The sequence below is a fragment of the Ornithorhynchus anatinus genome, unplaced genomic scaffold (assembly GCF_004115215.2).
Source record: "Ornithorhynchus anatinus isolate Pmale09 unplaced genomic scaffold, mOrnAna1.pri.v4 scaffold_93_arrow_ctg1, whole genome shotgun sequence".
Lineage (NCBI taxonomy): Eukaryota > Metazoa > Chordata > Mammalia > Monotremata > Ornithorhynchidae > Ornithorhynchus > Ornithorhynchus anatinus.
This window is the reverse complement of record NW_024396943.1, coordinates 1,293,523-1,307,268: the sequence shown is the minus strand read 5'-3', so window position 1 is coordinate 1,307,268 and position 13,746 is coordinate 1,293,523. Positions and strand designations below refer to the sequence as shown.

General features: G+C 57.3%; 1 protein-coding gene across 7 annotated transcripts in view; it reads right to left on the bottom strand.

The window, feature by feature from the left end:
* The window catches only part of RAF1 (Raf-1 proto-oncogene, serine/threonine kinase), a 63,180-nt gene that overhangs the window by 1,074 nt on the left and 48,360 nt on the right, over positions 1-13,746 (bottom strand). For all 7 annotated transcript variants that reach the window (XM_029057404.2, XM_029057405.2, XM_029057406.2 and 4 more), the window contains 5 exons: positions 13,423-13,599; positions 12,759-12,805; positions 9,833-9,951; positions 446-577; positions 15-149 (listed from right to left, as the gene is read on the bottom strand). In XM_029057404.2, coding sequence (XP_028913237.1) covers positions 15-149; positions 446-577; positions 9,833-9,951; positions 12,759-12,805; positions 13,423-13,599 — 610 coding nt within the window. The remainder of the gene's footprint in view (positions 1-14; positions 150-445; positions 578-9,832; positions 9,952-12,758; positions 12,806-13,422; positions 13,600-13,746) is intronic.

Here is a 13,746-nt window from a genome sequence, read left to right as displayed (position 1 = left end):
CCGTCGGCTCTCACCTGGGGGAAAAGGGGTCTCTCTTCTTTAACTTTCTTCACACAGTCGGCCACAAGCCTCTTCATCGCCTTGGGGCAGTTCTTGTAGAGTTTACTGAGGTCAGGGGAGGCGTACCCTCGGCCGACCATGAAAATGATCTAAAGCGGAGCGGGAGGAGAAGGCAAAAAGGAAACCCAGGACGGTGGGCGGGCTCGACGCCTGACGGTTCCGGTTCCCAGAGTCTCCGGCTTCACCGCCGTGGAGCGGCGGGCAGCTCTGAAGCCCCCAGCGCCCGCTCCCACCCGCCCCCCTGGCGCCCACTGTGCCCAGGGCCCTGGACCCGGCCCAACGGAAGCCCAGCGCCACACTCCCCACCTGCTCCGCCGGAGGGGAAGGACCAGAAGACGTCCGCACGCCGGTGGCTGGCCGGCGCCGTGGCCCCAGGGACCCGTACCTGATCTCGGTTGTTGATGTGGGAGTACGGCAGTTCTCCCGTCATCAGTTCATACAGCACAATGCCGTAGGAGTAGACATCCGACTGAAAGCTGAATGGGTTATTGTCCTGCATCCGGATCACCTCTGGGGCCTGGGAAGGCAAAACGCGGCATCAGCACAACCACCACCAACCCCCGCCGCCGCCTTGGCCCATCCCCGGGGGGGCGTGAGACCGTCGCGGGGTCATGTGAAGAATACGACTGAAGAATACGACGTCTACAGTAGAGTAGGTGTCCCATGACCTGCCTCGGCCAATCACCCGTTTCCCCACGGGGACAGAGGAGAAAATGACGGTAACTGTCGGATTTGTTGAGCGCTGACTACGAGCCAGGCGCTGTTCTAAGCGCTGGGGTAGATAGGAGATAAGCGGGTTGGACGCAGTCCCCGCCCCACAGAGGGCTCACGGTCTTAATCCGCGTTTTCCGGATGAGGGCACGATGCCACTCCTAGGCTGGCCCAATGGTCCATCCTTCCCGGTGTTCCGATTCCGACGGAGACGGCGATGACGGAGGACGCTTGGACCGGTGAGCAGCCCTCCTCGGGGGGGGAATGACGAACCACCCATCCACCGAAAGACGCGGGGGTAACGTCGAAATGCACAGGCACCAGACCCTCTCGAGTTCTCTACTCCCTGAGGGGAGGGAGCTGCTGGGTGACCTTCGGCAAGTCGCTTCACTTCTCTGGGCCTCTTTCCTCATCTGGAAAATGGGGATTCGATTCCCTGCCCCCTCCCCTTTAGACTCTGTCTAACCTGACTGTACTGTTATCTGCCCCAGGGCTCACTCAGTGGTATTTCTCGAGCGTATTTTTCTACAGAACCACTCGGTCCACGTCTCCCCGCTCCCCGAGAACCTCCGGCAGGTGCACATTCACGACAGCATCCAACAGAAACTCCTTACGGTCGGCTTTAAAGCACTCTGTCGCCCAAGAGGCCTTCCCGGACTCATCTCCTCTTCTCCCACTCCCTCCTGTGTCACCCTTGCGCTTGGATCTGCTCCCTTTATTCACCCCTCCCTCGGCCCCGCGGCACTCGATGTACTTATCTGTAATTTATGTATTTATATTAATCTCTGCCTCCCCCTCCAGAGTAAGCTTGTCGTGTGCGGGGAACGTGTCTACCAACTCTGTTGTACTGGACTCTCCCAAGTGCTCAGGACAGTGCTCTGTACACAGTAAGCGCTCAATAAATACAACTGATTGACCTGAGTTCAAATCCCAGCTCTGCTACTTGTCTGCTGTGTGACCTCGGGCCAATCCCTTAACTTCTCCGGGCCTAAATTCCCTCATCTGGGAAATGGAGATTCAATCCCTGCTCTCCCTCCTCCTTACTCTGTGAGCCCCATTTGGGGCTCACAGTCTTAATCCCCGTTTTACAGATAACTGATGCACAGAGAAGTGAAGTGACTTGTCCAAAGTCACACAGCAGACAACGGCGGAGCCGGGATTAGAACCCATGACTTTCTGACTCGAGGCCCGTGCTCTAACCACTACACCACGCTGCTCCTCCGGCTATCCCAGCCCTTAGAATGGTGCTTGGCACACAGTAAGCCCTTAACAAAGACCACATTACTATTATTATCGTTATCACTACGGCCGGTGAGCTCTGACCGTGGAGAGATCTTCCGCTAAGCGGGAAGCCACAATTTAGTCCATTTGCACATCCTTCTCCTCCCCTGTCCCCGAGTGCCCTGCTTTTGTTCTCTTCTACCTGGAGTTAGCAACGGTTGGGCTAGGAGCAGAGGCAAGCCTCCGTTCGGTAGATGGAGTCGTCTCCCGGGAGGCCCCCACGCCTAGCAGATGCTCTTTTGGGATCCGGGCCGGCTGGATGCCGAATGAATAATCCAAGTGCTGAGCCCTCCCCATTTTCTGCTCCATGGTGGGGTGGGAGACAGACAGTCGGCACCCTGGGTTCAGTCCTCTGTTTCCCTCCCCTCAAGGCTACCCAGGTCTGTTGGCTACTGAATCCAGCCCGGGCCAAACTTAACTGTGAAAGCAAAGAAAGTGTGGGCGGGGGGGCTGGGCCGTGGCCAAGAGAAGGACACGCACCTCTCACCCACCTCCACCAGCTGCCCATTTCCTGGGGGGAGGGGGGGATTGAGCCCACAGCCCCAACCCAGCTGGCAGAGACGGGGCCGGGGGTGGGGTGGGGTGGACAGTGAGCCACTCCTGGGGCCCCCTCATTCTCCTTGGCGTGGGAGGTTCCTGGGAGCCAGACCAGAGACACCAGGGCCAAGAGAGATGCAGCAGGGAGGAGGGAGACAGCCCACTCTCCCCGCCCCCCTACCCCCACCACCACAAGGCTGCCCCTCCCCCAGGGGCAGTTATAAGATCCAAGATCAAAGGAGGCTTTGATCTTCACAGAAGTTGCATGCCAGAACCTTGCCAGAAACCATCTGAGCTAGTTGTGGGCAGAGGATGTGTCTACCCACTCTGTGGTACTGTGCTCCCCCAAGCGCTCGATACAGCGCTCCGCACACCGTGAGCGCTCAATAAACACCATCGATCGACTCAAATCACAAACGGCAATTGAAAATGAACTCCGCTTCAGATGTGTCGCTTCACCTCCTCTATCAGTGATTTCACTTTGCCCCCACAGCCCACCTGGGAACCATCATTCTAATTGCCCCGTCCCACCCCAACCACCTTCCCCAAACCTCTGGCCTCCTCCCATTCCCCCTGCCTGGAACTCTCTCCCCAGTACCAACCCGGCAGGCCACAGCTCTTTCCATCTTTAAATCCTCCTCAAACACCCTCCCCCCGGCCCCCCTGGCCCCAGGAAGCTTTCCCCGATTCATTACCAACACCGCCCCAGTCACCGGCAACCCTGCTGACCACCCCTACCTTAGCACTTCTGTACAACGACAATAATAATAATAATAATACAATCGTCAATACTGTCCCAGTTCCTTCCCAGTTCTTCCTTCCACTGTTCCGTCTTGGGGTGACTGCTCTGCGTTTGTCTTTCCTCCGGCTTACACTAGCTGGCAACCCTTTTTGTCCCCGCTTCAAGTGTTAAGCTCCATCGAGGCAGGGATCGTGTCTTGCTGCTGTTGTACTTTCCCAAGTGCTTGGCTCTCAAGGACCAGTGGAGAGTGCTTACTCAGACTGACAGCCCCACGTGGGGCAGGGACAGCATCCGACCCGATGACCCAGTCACCCCAATGCCTGGGTACCTTGCTTGGCACGAAGTAACTACTACACAAAGGCCACGATTATTACTGCTGCTACTATTACGATTATCGCCACTACTGTGTACAGAGCCCTGTACCTGGCACCTGGGAGAAAAAGAGTGTTGGCGGAAATGGTCCCTATCCCCCAAGAGCTTCAAGACTTGGAGGGGAGACGACCATTCTAATGATTTACAGAGGAGGAAGGAGAAGGGGTGTGGAAGATAGGTCTGGAAGGGCTCCAGGAGATGCCCGTGTGCTGGACGGCGGGGAATAAGATGGAGGAGAGGAGACAGTATCGGGGAAGGCCTCCCGGAGGAGATGAGATTTCAGGAAAGCTTTGAAGGCAGGGAGAGCTGGGGTCTGTGGTCCCAATAGGTGTTCAATAAAGGCCACTGACGGATCAAGGGCATCACTGCAGTGGGAACAAAACTGGCAAGAACCAGAGAAGGTGAACGACGCCGCATACACCACCGATTCCTCCCCCGGGTTCGAGGCCCATCTCTTCTCCCCGCCCTCCTCCAATCAATCGATCAACCGTATTTCTTGAGGGTTTACTGTTTGCAGAGCCCTGGATTAAGTGCTTGGGAGGGTATAAAACAGTAGAGTTTGTACATGTGATCCCTGCCCACAAATGAGCTCACCGTCTAGAGGGGGAGTCGCCGGGTGTGGTGAATAAAGGGATCAAATGATGGTCTGTCAGACACGAAGGGAGAGGGAGTTCCAGGCCAGGGAGAGGACATGGAGGAGGGGTCGGCGGTGCGATAGTTGATAGCGATAGGCTGACTACGGTGAGTAGGTGACATTAGAGGAGAGAGGTGTGCGGTTTGGGCTGCAGAAGGGGATCAGCAAGGTCCGGCAGAGGGGGGGGGAGCTGATTGAACACCTTAAAGCCGACGGGACGGAGTTTCGGTTTGATGGATGGCGGATGGGCAACGACCGGAGGCTTCGGAGGGGTGGGGAGACACGGGCAACTTTTTTTTTTTTAAAGAAGCAGTGTGGATTAGTGGATAGAGCACGGGCCTGGGAGTCAGAAGGTCATGGGCTCTAATCCCAGCTCCGCCACATGTCTGCTGCGGGACCCTGGGCAAGTCACTTCACTGCTCTGGGCCTGAGTTACCTCATCTGTAAAATGACGATTAAGAGGGTGAGCCCTATGTGGGACAGGGACTGTTTCCAACCTAACTTGTATCTACCCCAGCACTTGGAACAGTGCTAGGCACATAGTAAGCACTCAAAAAGTACCATAATTATTATTATTTAGAAAAATAATCCAGGCAGCGGAGCGGAGAAGGGACTAGATCAGGGAGAGACAGGAGGCAGAGAGGTCAGCAAAGAGGCTGATGCAGTAGTTGAGGCGGGAAAGGATAAGGGCTCGGGTCAGCATAGTAGGAGTTCGGATGGAGAAGAAAGGGTGGATTTTAGTGATGTCGGGAAGGTAGAACCGACAGGATTTGGTAACTGACTGGATGTGCGGGTTGCATGAGAGGGATGAGTTGAGGATGATGTCGAGGTTTTGGGCTTGTGAGGCGGGGAGGACAGTGGTGTTGTCTACAGTGATGGGAAAAGCGTTAGGGAAGGACGGAGTATGGGTGGATGATGAAGAGTTCTGTTTTGGCCAAGTTTAGTTTGAGGTGTCGGCGGGAGATCCAGGCAGAGCTGTCCTGAAGGCAGGAGGAAACGCGAGACTGCAGAGAAGGAGAGCTATCAGGGCTGGAGATGGAGATCTGGGAATCGTATGGAGAGATGGGAGTCGAAGCCATGGGAGCGAATAAGTTCTCCAAGGGAGTGAGTGTAGATGGCCAAGAGAAGAGGACCCAGAACTGAGCCCCTTCCTCTTCCTCCTTCCCCTCCACCTCCCTGGGCCTTTTGCCCTGTGTGACCAAATGTTTCAATGGTTTAAATTCCTCAGATAGCAAATTTAGTACACCAGGCAACCACATACTCATGACTTGTTGTGAGCCAATACGGCTCTGACGGCTGCCTCTGCCTGGTTCAGCTGATAGTGGGACAAGAGACTCGCCTTCAAAAAATCTCCCACAAAATGGCAGGAGGGATGGATGTCGTAACCCAGAGTTCATAAACACATTTCCCAAATGCCAATGAGAAACAAAGAGATGTGACCGGCACAGTGCTCTGCACACAGTACGCACACAAATGTCATTGGTGGACTGATTACACGAAATCCATTAAAATCCCAATCCTTCTGATCAGGCCGAGTCATTCCCGGTGGCCCGCCCCGCCATTCCGGGGTCCGCGGGCCTCACCGACTGATTTTTGACAACATGGACGCCATCAGAAACGAGCTCCCCATGAGGCTCGGAGTCTAGAGGAAGAGGAGGAACAGGTACCGGATCCCCACTTCTACAGGCGAAGAAACCGAGGCCCAAAGAAGTTAAAGCGATTTGCCCAAGGTCACCCGGCAGGCAACTGGCAGACCTGGGATCAGGAGCCAGATCCTCTGACTCCAGGCCCGGGCTCTTTCCACCAATTCGTGCTGTTTCTACTGTTAGTAAATGCTGCTGCGCTGCTATCACCGCCACCCACGGCCTTGATTTTTCTGACACCGTCTTCTCCCATTTCTCCTCTTACCTCTCTGGCTGCTCCTTTTGGCCGCTCGCGTCACCCCACTCCTCAAAAGCCTTGTGACGGTTGCCTGTTCCTCTCCACATCAAGCACGCACTCCTGCCGGTCGGCTCTAGGCCCTCAATCGGCTCTCTGCCCTCTACCTGTCCTTGCTCCACTCCCGCCACACCTCAGATCGCACGCTCCTCTCGAGGCAACCGACTCACCCGCCGATGCCTCGTCGTTCTCCTCTCTCCCGCCGCCGACCTGACGGTTATGCCCCCGCTCCCCGACCCACCTCCACCATACAGGTGACAGATCACTGCTCTCCCCATCTTCAAGGCCCTTCTGAAGCCACATCGTCTCCAGGAGGCCTTCCCCCATTCAGCTCTCATTTCCCCACCCAGTAACCCCCTCCCCTCAACCCATCACCACTTTGGCCCTTTGGACTCAACCCCCACGCCCCCTCCCCCAGCCTCCACCTCACCGAGCTTATCACTATATCTCTAGACTCTCTTGCTTCCACCTCCCTGTGATTTGATTTTAGCGTCCGGCCTCCCCGCTGCCAGCCCGGAAGCTCCTTGAGGGAAAGGATCGACTGCGACTCCCTAAGGACCAAGTTCCCTTTCCCCACTGCTTCCCCAGCCCCTGCTTCTCATCGTGTGGCCTAGTGGAAAGAGCCCGGGCCTGGGAGTCGGAGGACTTGGGTCCCAATCCGGGCTCCGCCACTTGCCTGCTGTGTGACCTCGGGCAAGTCCCTTAATTTCTCTGGGCCTCAGTTCCCTCATCTGCTAAATGGGGATTCGATACCTGTCCTCCCTCCTACTTCGTCAATCATGTTTATCGAGCGCTTACTGTGTGCAGAGCATTAGACTGTGAGCCCCTTGCGGGATCCCGTGATCTCGCACCTACCCCAGCGCTTAGTACAGTGCTCGATGCACTGTAAGAGATACCACAATCGTTATTACTGATATCATTATTAGGGATCAGGTCTACTAAGTCTACGGTATCTGGCTGGGTGCTCGGTACCGGTACTCTGCGCCGAGGAAGTGTTCAAACCCGGTACGGAACCGGACGGACGGAGAGACGTGTGCCCCGGGAAACCGTCCAAGGGATGGTCCGGGACCACCCATCCGCTGGGAGGGACCCCTATCAGCCCACAGCCAGCTCCAGCCACGTTCCATCCTTCTGCCTTATTTGTGCGGGAACAACAGTCGGCCATCGCTAGTGAAGGCATCCGGGATGCTTGGCCCAGCTGCCCTGCCGAGACCTCGAGGATTAAGAGCCTGCTCCTTGATCCGAACAGGTCCAAAATACAAAAAGCCCGGGATCAGAAAAGTCAGCTTTCATCAGCTTTCACACTTACTTACTTATTCACGTTAACGTCTGTCTCCCCTTCTAGACTGTAAGCTCGGCAGTGGCACGGAAGGCGTCTGCTAATTCCATCGCATTGTGTTCTCCCAAATGCTTAGTACACTGCTCTGCACGTAGTAAGCACTCAATAAATACGACTGATTGATTGCCTCCACTGGTCCTGGAAAATTCCCAGGAGCCGGAGGAATCCAATCGGACGTGGGCCCCACGTCTTGAACAGGCGGCTGTCCTGCACGGGCCCCTCCCCAAGGCCCGAGAACAGTCCGCCGGGTGGCACCGGGCCTTGCGGACGGGAGCGCCGGGGGCCCGGGAAAGCCCAACGGGGCTCCGTGGCCCCGGGTCACCCTCTCAGCTCAGTGGCCTCGCCGCATCCCGGCGAGCCCTCAAGGCAACTACTTCTTTGGGGGTCCTGTGGCGTCGGCTGAGCCTTGGGGGGTGCTTGGGAGAGCCCAAGAGCAGTTGGTGCCCGGGGACCTGGAAGCCAGTCCCTTGCTGCTGCAGGCTGGGGCGTGGGCACCCGCCACCTGTGACAAGTGGCAGGGCAGAAGCGGCCCGGCGCTGCGGAGCAAAGGCCGGCTGATAATAACAATAATGATTTATAATTATGGTATTTGTTAAGCGCTTACTATGTGCCGAGGACTGATCCCAGGGAAGCCCTGTATCCAACCCCGAGCTCCAGGAGGCTGCCCAATTTGGCCCCCCGGGCGGCGTCTGCCATCCCACAATGCCAATCTCATCGCGGCTGCCACGTTCTCTGGAAGCTGGGGGTGGGAGGGGGACATAATAACAATGACGGTATTTGGTAAGTGCTTACTATGTGCCAGGCACTGTTCTAAGCGCTGGGGTAGATACAAGATAATCAGGTTGTTCCATGTGGGGCTCACGGTCTTAATCCCCATTTTCCAGATGAGGGAGCTGAGGCCCAGAAAAATGAAATGCCTTGCCCAAGGTCACACGGCAAACAGGTGGCGGAGTCGGGATTAGAACTCACGACCTCTGACTCCCAAGCCCGTGCTCTTGCCGCTAAGCCATGCCGCTTCTCAACAGGATGAACGTGATGAACGTAGACCAAGAGCTCTAGACCAACAACAACCAAAGCCACCGTCAGCTCCCCGAGCCCAAGAGTCTCGCGGTCAAGCTGGATCGTCGACCACAAGCTTATACGATATTGTTCGGCCACCACCACTGAGGCCATGTCCACTGAGGATCCTGACGATGACCATTAAACACCTACTCTGTGCTAAAGCACCGCGCTAAGCACTGGGGTGGATCCCTGGTGATCAGATCAGATAGTCGGTCCCTGTCTCACCCGAGACGACTCGTAAGCTAAGAGCTAGAGAGGCAAAGATCCTCTCCCCGTTTTTGAGATGGGGACACTGAGGCCCAGAGAGGATCGGTGACTGGCCCGGAGAGGTCACACGGCAGGCCAGGGGTTCCTGCGCATCCTGCCCTGCTCACCGTAAGCCAGCTTCACTGGGCAAAACGAGAGCGGGACGGGTGTCAGCCGGTTCTCCAAACAGCTGCTGCGTAGACTGCTGAGGAGTGGCACGTACAATGAAGGGAGGACGGGGGTAGAGCCCGGTAGGCCCTTAGTAACGTGCTAAAACCAGAAGTGGCCAGGTGAGCCCGGCCCGTGGCCATCGGGAGGGGGTGCTCTCCAAGATCAGAAGATCGGGGTGCCAAGAGCCAGACAGGAAGAGAGAGAGAGAGAGAGAGAGACCAGGGCCGCACCCAGGGATGGGACTTGTCTGAAGCAGCAGGGAATCTGCTTATTTCTGGTCTGTCCGCTCTGTGGCCCGGGGTTGTTTGTCTTTCGTGGTTACTGACTGTTGCCCTTCATCTGCCGAGCCCCGACCTCATGCGGGGCAGGGACCGTCGCACCCAATCATCTTGACATCTGTTGGTACACCCCCCCAGCCCCCAACCTTACCCCCAACCCCTTGGCCCTCCAGAACGGAGAGCGGAGCGAGCAAACCTGACTGGGGCCCAGAGGGCCGGCCCGGGGACAGGCCCGGGGACGGCCGAGACCTTGGCATCCGTCCCCTCGTCTTTTGACGGGAACGGGTCGGGGGGGGGGGGACGGGGACGGGGACGGGACACACGACACGACGGACAAGAGAGATTCATGGAGATTCCAGAACAAGTGGCGTCAAGCACGCTGACTATGGGGCCAAGTGATTCGCTGGCAGTGGCGGTTGGCAGTGATGGGAGGAGAGAGAAAGTTGAGCTCTTTGGCTTACCATCCAGAGGATCGATCCCGTAGGCTGCTCCACCTGCTGAGAGCCGCTCCACCGCGATTTCACCGTTGCCAGACCGAAGTCTCCTATCTTCACCGTCAAGCCTTCGTGAAGAAATATGTCTGGGTGGGCCTGTCAAGGAACTATGTCGTATGAGCAGGGCCCGGTTGAGGCAACGCTCACGGGGGGTAACAGAGAGAGCCCAGTCCCCCAACCCTTTCCTTTCTTCCAGGGCTAGGAACTCCAGGTCCCAGAAACCCTCTGGGGAGAAGGTGCGGTTTCAGGACCCACGGCCGATTAGGATCCTGAGTGGGAGAGGATGGAAGAGGAGCCCAAGGATGCGGAGTTTGAGCTTGCCAGTTGGAAAGGGCTGCTGGGCTACCTGATGCCAGGCTGCACGGGCCCAGGGAGCAGGGCTGGTGAGAGATGACTAAGTGCGGGGGGATTTGCCTCGGGCGTCGGCCCCGCGCATTATAAATGGCTCAACACAAAGCCGGGGCGCATTTCTCCCCCTCTCTCCCCAGAACAAATCCTCTCTGTTCACGAGAGGCTCTCGTCCTCCTTCCGCAGAGCTGGGAAGCTGGGAGTGCTGAGATGTAGGGAGGTGGCTCGGGCCCGCCTGCCCGCCCAATGGGTCTCCACGGACAGGGAGCGTGGAGTCAGTTCCTGCTCGTGAAGCTTCGGAGCGGGTTGGAGTCCCTAGGCCCCGGGCCATTCGGTTTGGGTCGGGCGCCGTCAAGGAGGGGAAAGGAGATGGGAGCCAGTCCTTCACTCTGGCCTCTTCCCAAGGGGAGGGGGAAGCGGTCTGCCTTGCCTCCACCTCACCCCCACCCACAGAGGTGATGGAGGGGGGCTGGAGGGGGAAGAGAGGGGTCCTAGCCACCCAGCCCCCACCGACCAATGCTGTTCCATTGGGCCAGGAGCTGGCAGAGGGCATCCCTCGGGGAGTCTCCTCTCCTATATGACTGCCTCGCCCAATGAAGGAAAGGCCCAGCCCAATGTATTTTACAGGGCCTAGTGGGCCACGGAGCACCCAAAGGCCCTTCCAGCAGCCAGAGAGCTGGTGCTGCCTGGTGCCAAGCACGGGGGCAATAGGGAGAGGGCAACTGATCTGGCCGGCGAGGCCGGGGAGGCCCACAGACACGTGGCTGGGCCAAGCCGTCCTGCACCCCCGAGGAAGTTCGACAGCCGAGCGGCTAGACCACGGGGCTGGCTGGGAGGCCGGAGACCCGGGTTCCGGTTCCAGCTCTGCCCCTGGCCTGCTGGGCCACCTTGGGCAAGTCATCGAACCCCTCTGGGCTTCAGTGAGATGGGGAGCAGATAACTGCACGCTCTCTCCTTTCCTCTCGGGTCTGTGAGCGCACCATCTGCTGAGAGGTCCCAAGCCTCTCCGAGTCCAGGCACAAGGCACACGGACGCTGCTCACCTCAATGCCGCAGAGTGGTGGCCAATCCGATGACCTCACCCCTCTTCCGGTGCTTCGCACAGCACTGCCATGGCTGGACTCAGAAAGCCCTTTCCAATAATTATGGCACTTCTCGTTCGGACCAGAGGGTCTCCTGGCTCTCCGGCCAAGACTCCCGGGAAGCGGGGTGGCCTACTGGATAAAGAATGGCCCTGGGACCTGGTTTCTAATCCCAGTTCCGCCACTTGCCTGCTTTGTTACCTTGGGCAGGTCACTTCACTGAGCCTCAGTTTCCTCACCTGCAAAATGGGGAGTCTATACCTGTTCTCCCTCCTACTCAGACTGTGAGCCCCATGTGGGACAGGGACGGTATCCAACCTGATATGCTCCAGCACTTAGAACGGTGCTTGACACACAATAAGCACTTAACAAATACCATAAAAAAGAAGAAAACAAAGCTGAAGAAACTGGCCAAGGGAGGCTGAGGGAGGGACAGCTCTCAAGGCTGTACTCTTCCATGATGCACCTCGTCCAACTCTGACCCCAGCGCCACCGACGAGACCAAAATGAACCGCGGGTGCAGTGGGAACCACTCGGCCCCGACCCAAGGCCGAGCTTTCTCACCACCTGGGTTGCTCCAGGCTCAAATGCCCTTTGGTGGGAGGTCATGGCACCGCTTTCCCTCCTGGCTCAGCCGGTGACAGCTAGCGGCCAGTGGGCCCAGCACAGACAGTCAGATGGGGGTCAAGGGCACTTGGAATCCTGCCCCCTGGCTTGGGGGTGGGGGACGGGGCAAAGGGAGAGGCAGTTCATACGCCACGGTTCCGTATTAGACCTCTTTCTTTTCACCCCGAGCAAGCCGTGCCCCTGCTGGGATCCTCGTCCTCGGCCCTAGGCCGACGACTCCGGCCGTCACGGATCTATTTTGGGGATCTGACGGACCGAGAGGGAAGGCTGGCCGACAGATGCCCAGGTGCCGCACACCCTGACCCCCGTCGAGTCATGAGCGGAATGGCGACTCAACAGAGGGTCAGGCTTCCGGCCTGGTGAGAGGAAGGGTTTAAAATGCCGGGCAGAACTGATGTTGGTCAGGGGAAGGAACAGACCTTTGACACTGTCTCATTTCGGGGAAGGACCGGGTGGGGAGGGGAATTGTTGTTGGGGGGAATGAGAACAGCAAAGACCCCCAGGTGAGTTCAAGCAGGGGGCCCCAGGCCAGAGCAAAGACTATGAGCCCGTTGTTGGGTGGGGATTGTTTCTGTTGCCGAATTGTACTTTCCAAGCACTTAGTACAGGGCTCTGCACACAGTAAGCGCTCAATAAATACGACTGAATGAAAGCAAACCCACAGCAAGGAGGCCACGACTGAAGAGCTCCATAGGACTCCGTACATGGACCCCGGACAGACGGAGACCCCTCCAGGCCAACCGAAGAGCTGGCCCTCGGTATTACCTTCCAAACCAGAACCCAACCTTAAAGCTTTTTCTCCACTGGCCACCTTCAAACCCGAGACTCAAAGGATACTATTGGATTTCATGTCTCGGTGGATGATGTTCTTGGCATGTAAATAGCTGGGAAGGAAGAGATCGATTAGTAGATGGTGGGAAATGATTCTGGGAAGTAGGGGGAGCCGCCCCGCTCTCGGGACAATACTTCCGCAAAGGACTGTGGTGCCAGTGGGGGCTTCAGCGGCCCCGGGGTGTGTCTACCGGTGCATGTCTCTCTGCCTCTCTCACTCTCTCCTCCCTTCTTCCTCTCCCCTCCCTTCTTCCTCTCTCCTCTTCTTCCTCCTTCCTCTCTTTCCCCTCCCTTCTTCTTCATCTCTCCTCCTTTCTTCTTCCTCTCTCTCCTCCCTTCTTCTTCCTCTCTTTCCTCCCTTCTTCCTCTCTCCACCTTCCTCCCCCCCTCCTCTGAAATCCCAGTCCTACTACGACTGCAGGCCTGGAGCCTTCCTGAATGCAAGCCTGAGGCCATTCAGGCCACTCAGAGCATATCACAGTCTACCTCAGGACAATGACCCCCTGCCTCCAAGAGCACTTTCGTCCCAACACTTGGAGCCAGTCGGTCACACTCACACGGATTCCCAACCCTGGGGCATTTTTGCAGCTTGCTCCCCCCCATGCACCTCTGCAATAAGCCAGGCCCCAGGATTCCTCCTCCTGTAGGGAGCGAGTGGGAGCTGACTTACTCCATTCCTTGTGCCGTCTGTCTTGCAATGTCGATAAGCTGGAACATCTGAAACTTGGTCTCCTGAACGTGCAGGTGTTTATAGAGACTGCTCCCCTCACACCACTGGGTCACAATGGCCAGGTTATCTTTTGTCATGTAGCCCATAAACAGCAAAATGTTAACATGCCGGGTTTTCCTGGAGAACAATGAGTGGGAAACATGTCACGGACTCAAGGGATACACGGTCAAGAAGGAAGGAGAAAGAATCGTCTCCGCCAACCCACTGGGAACTGAAGGCCCGCAGGCCCCGTAAACAAAATCTCCCACCGACCCGGCTGTCTCC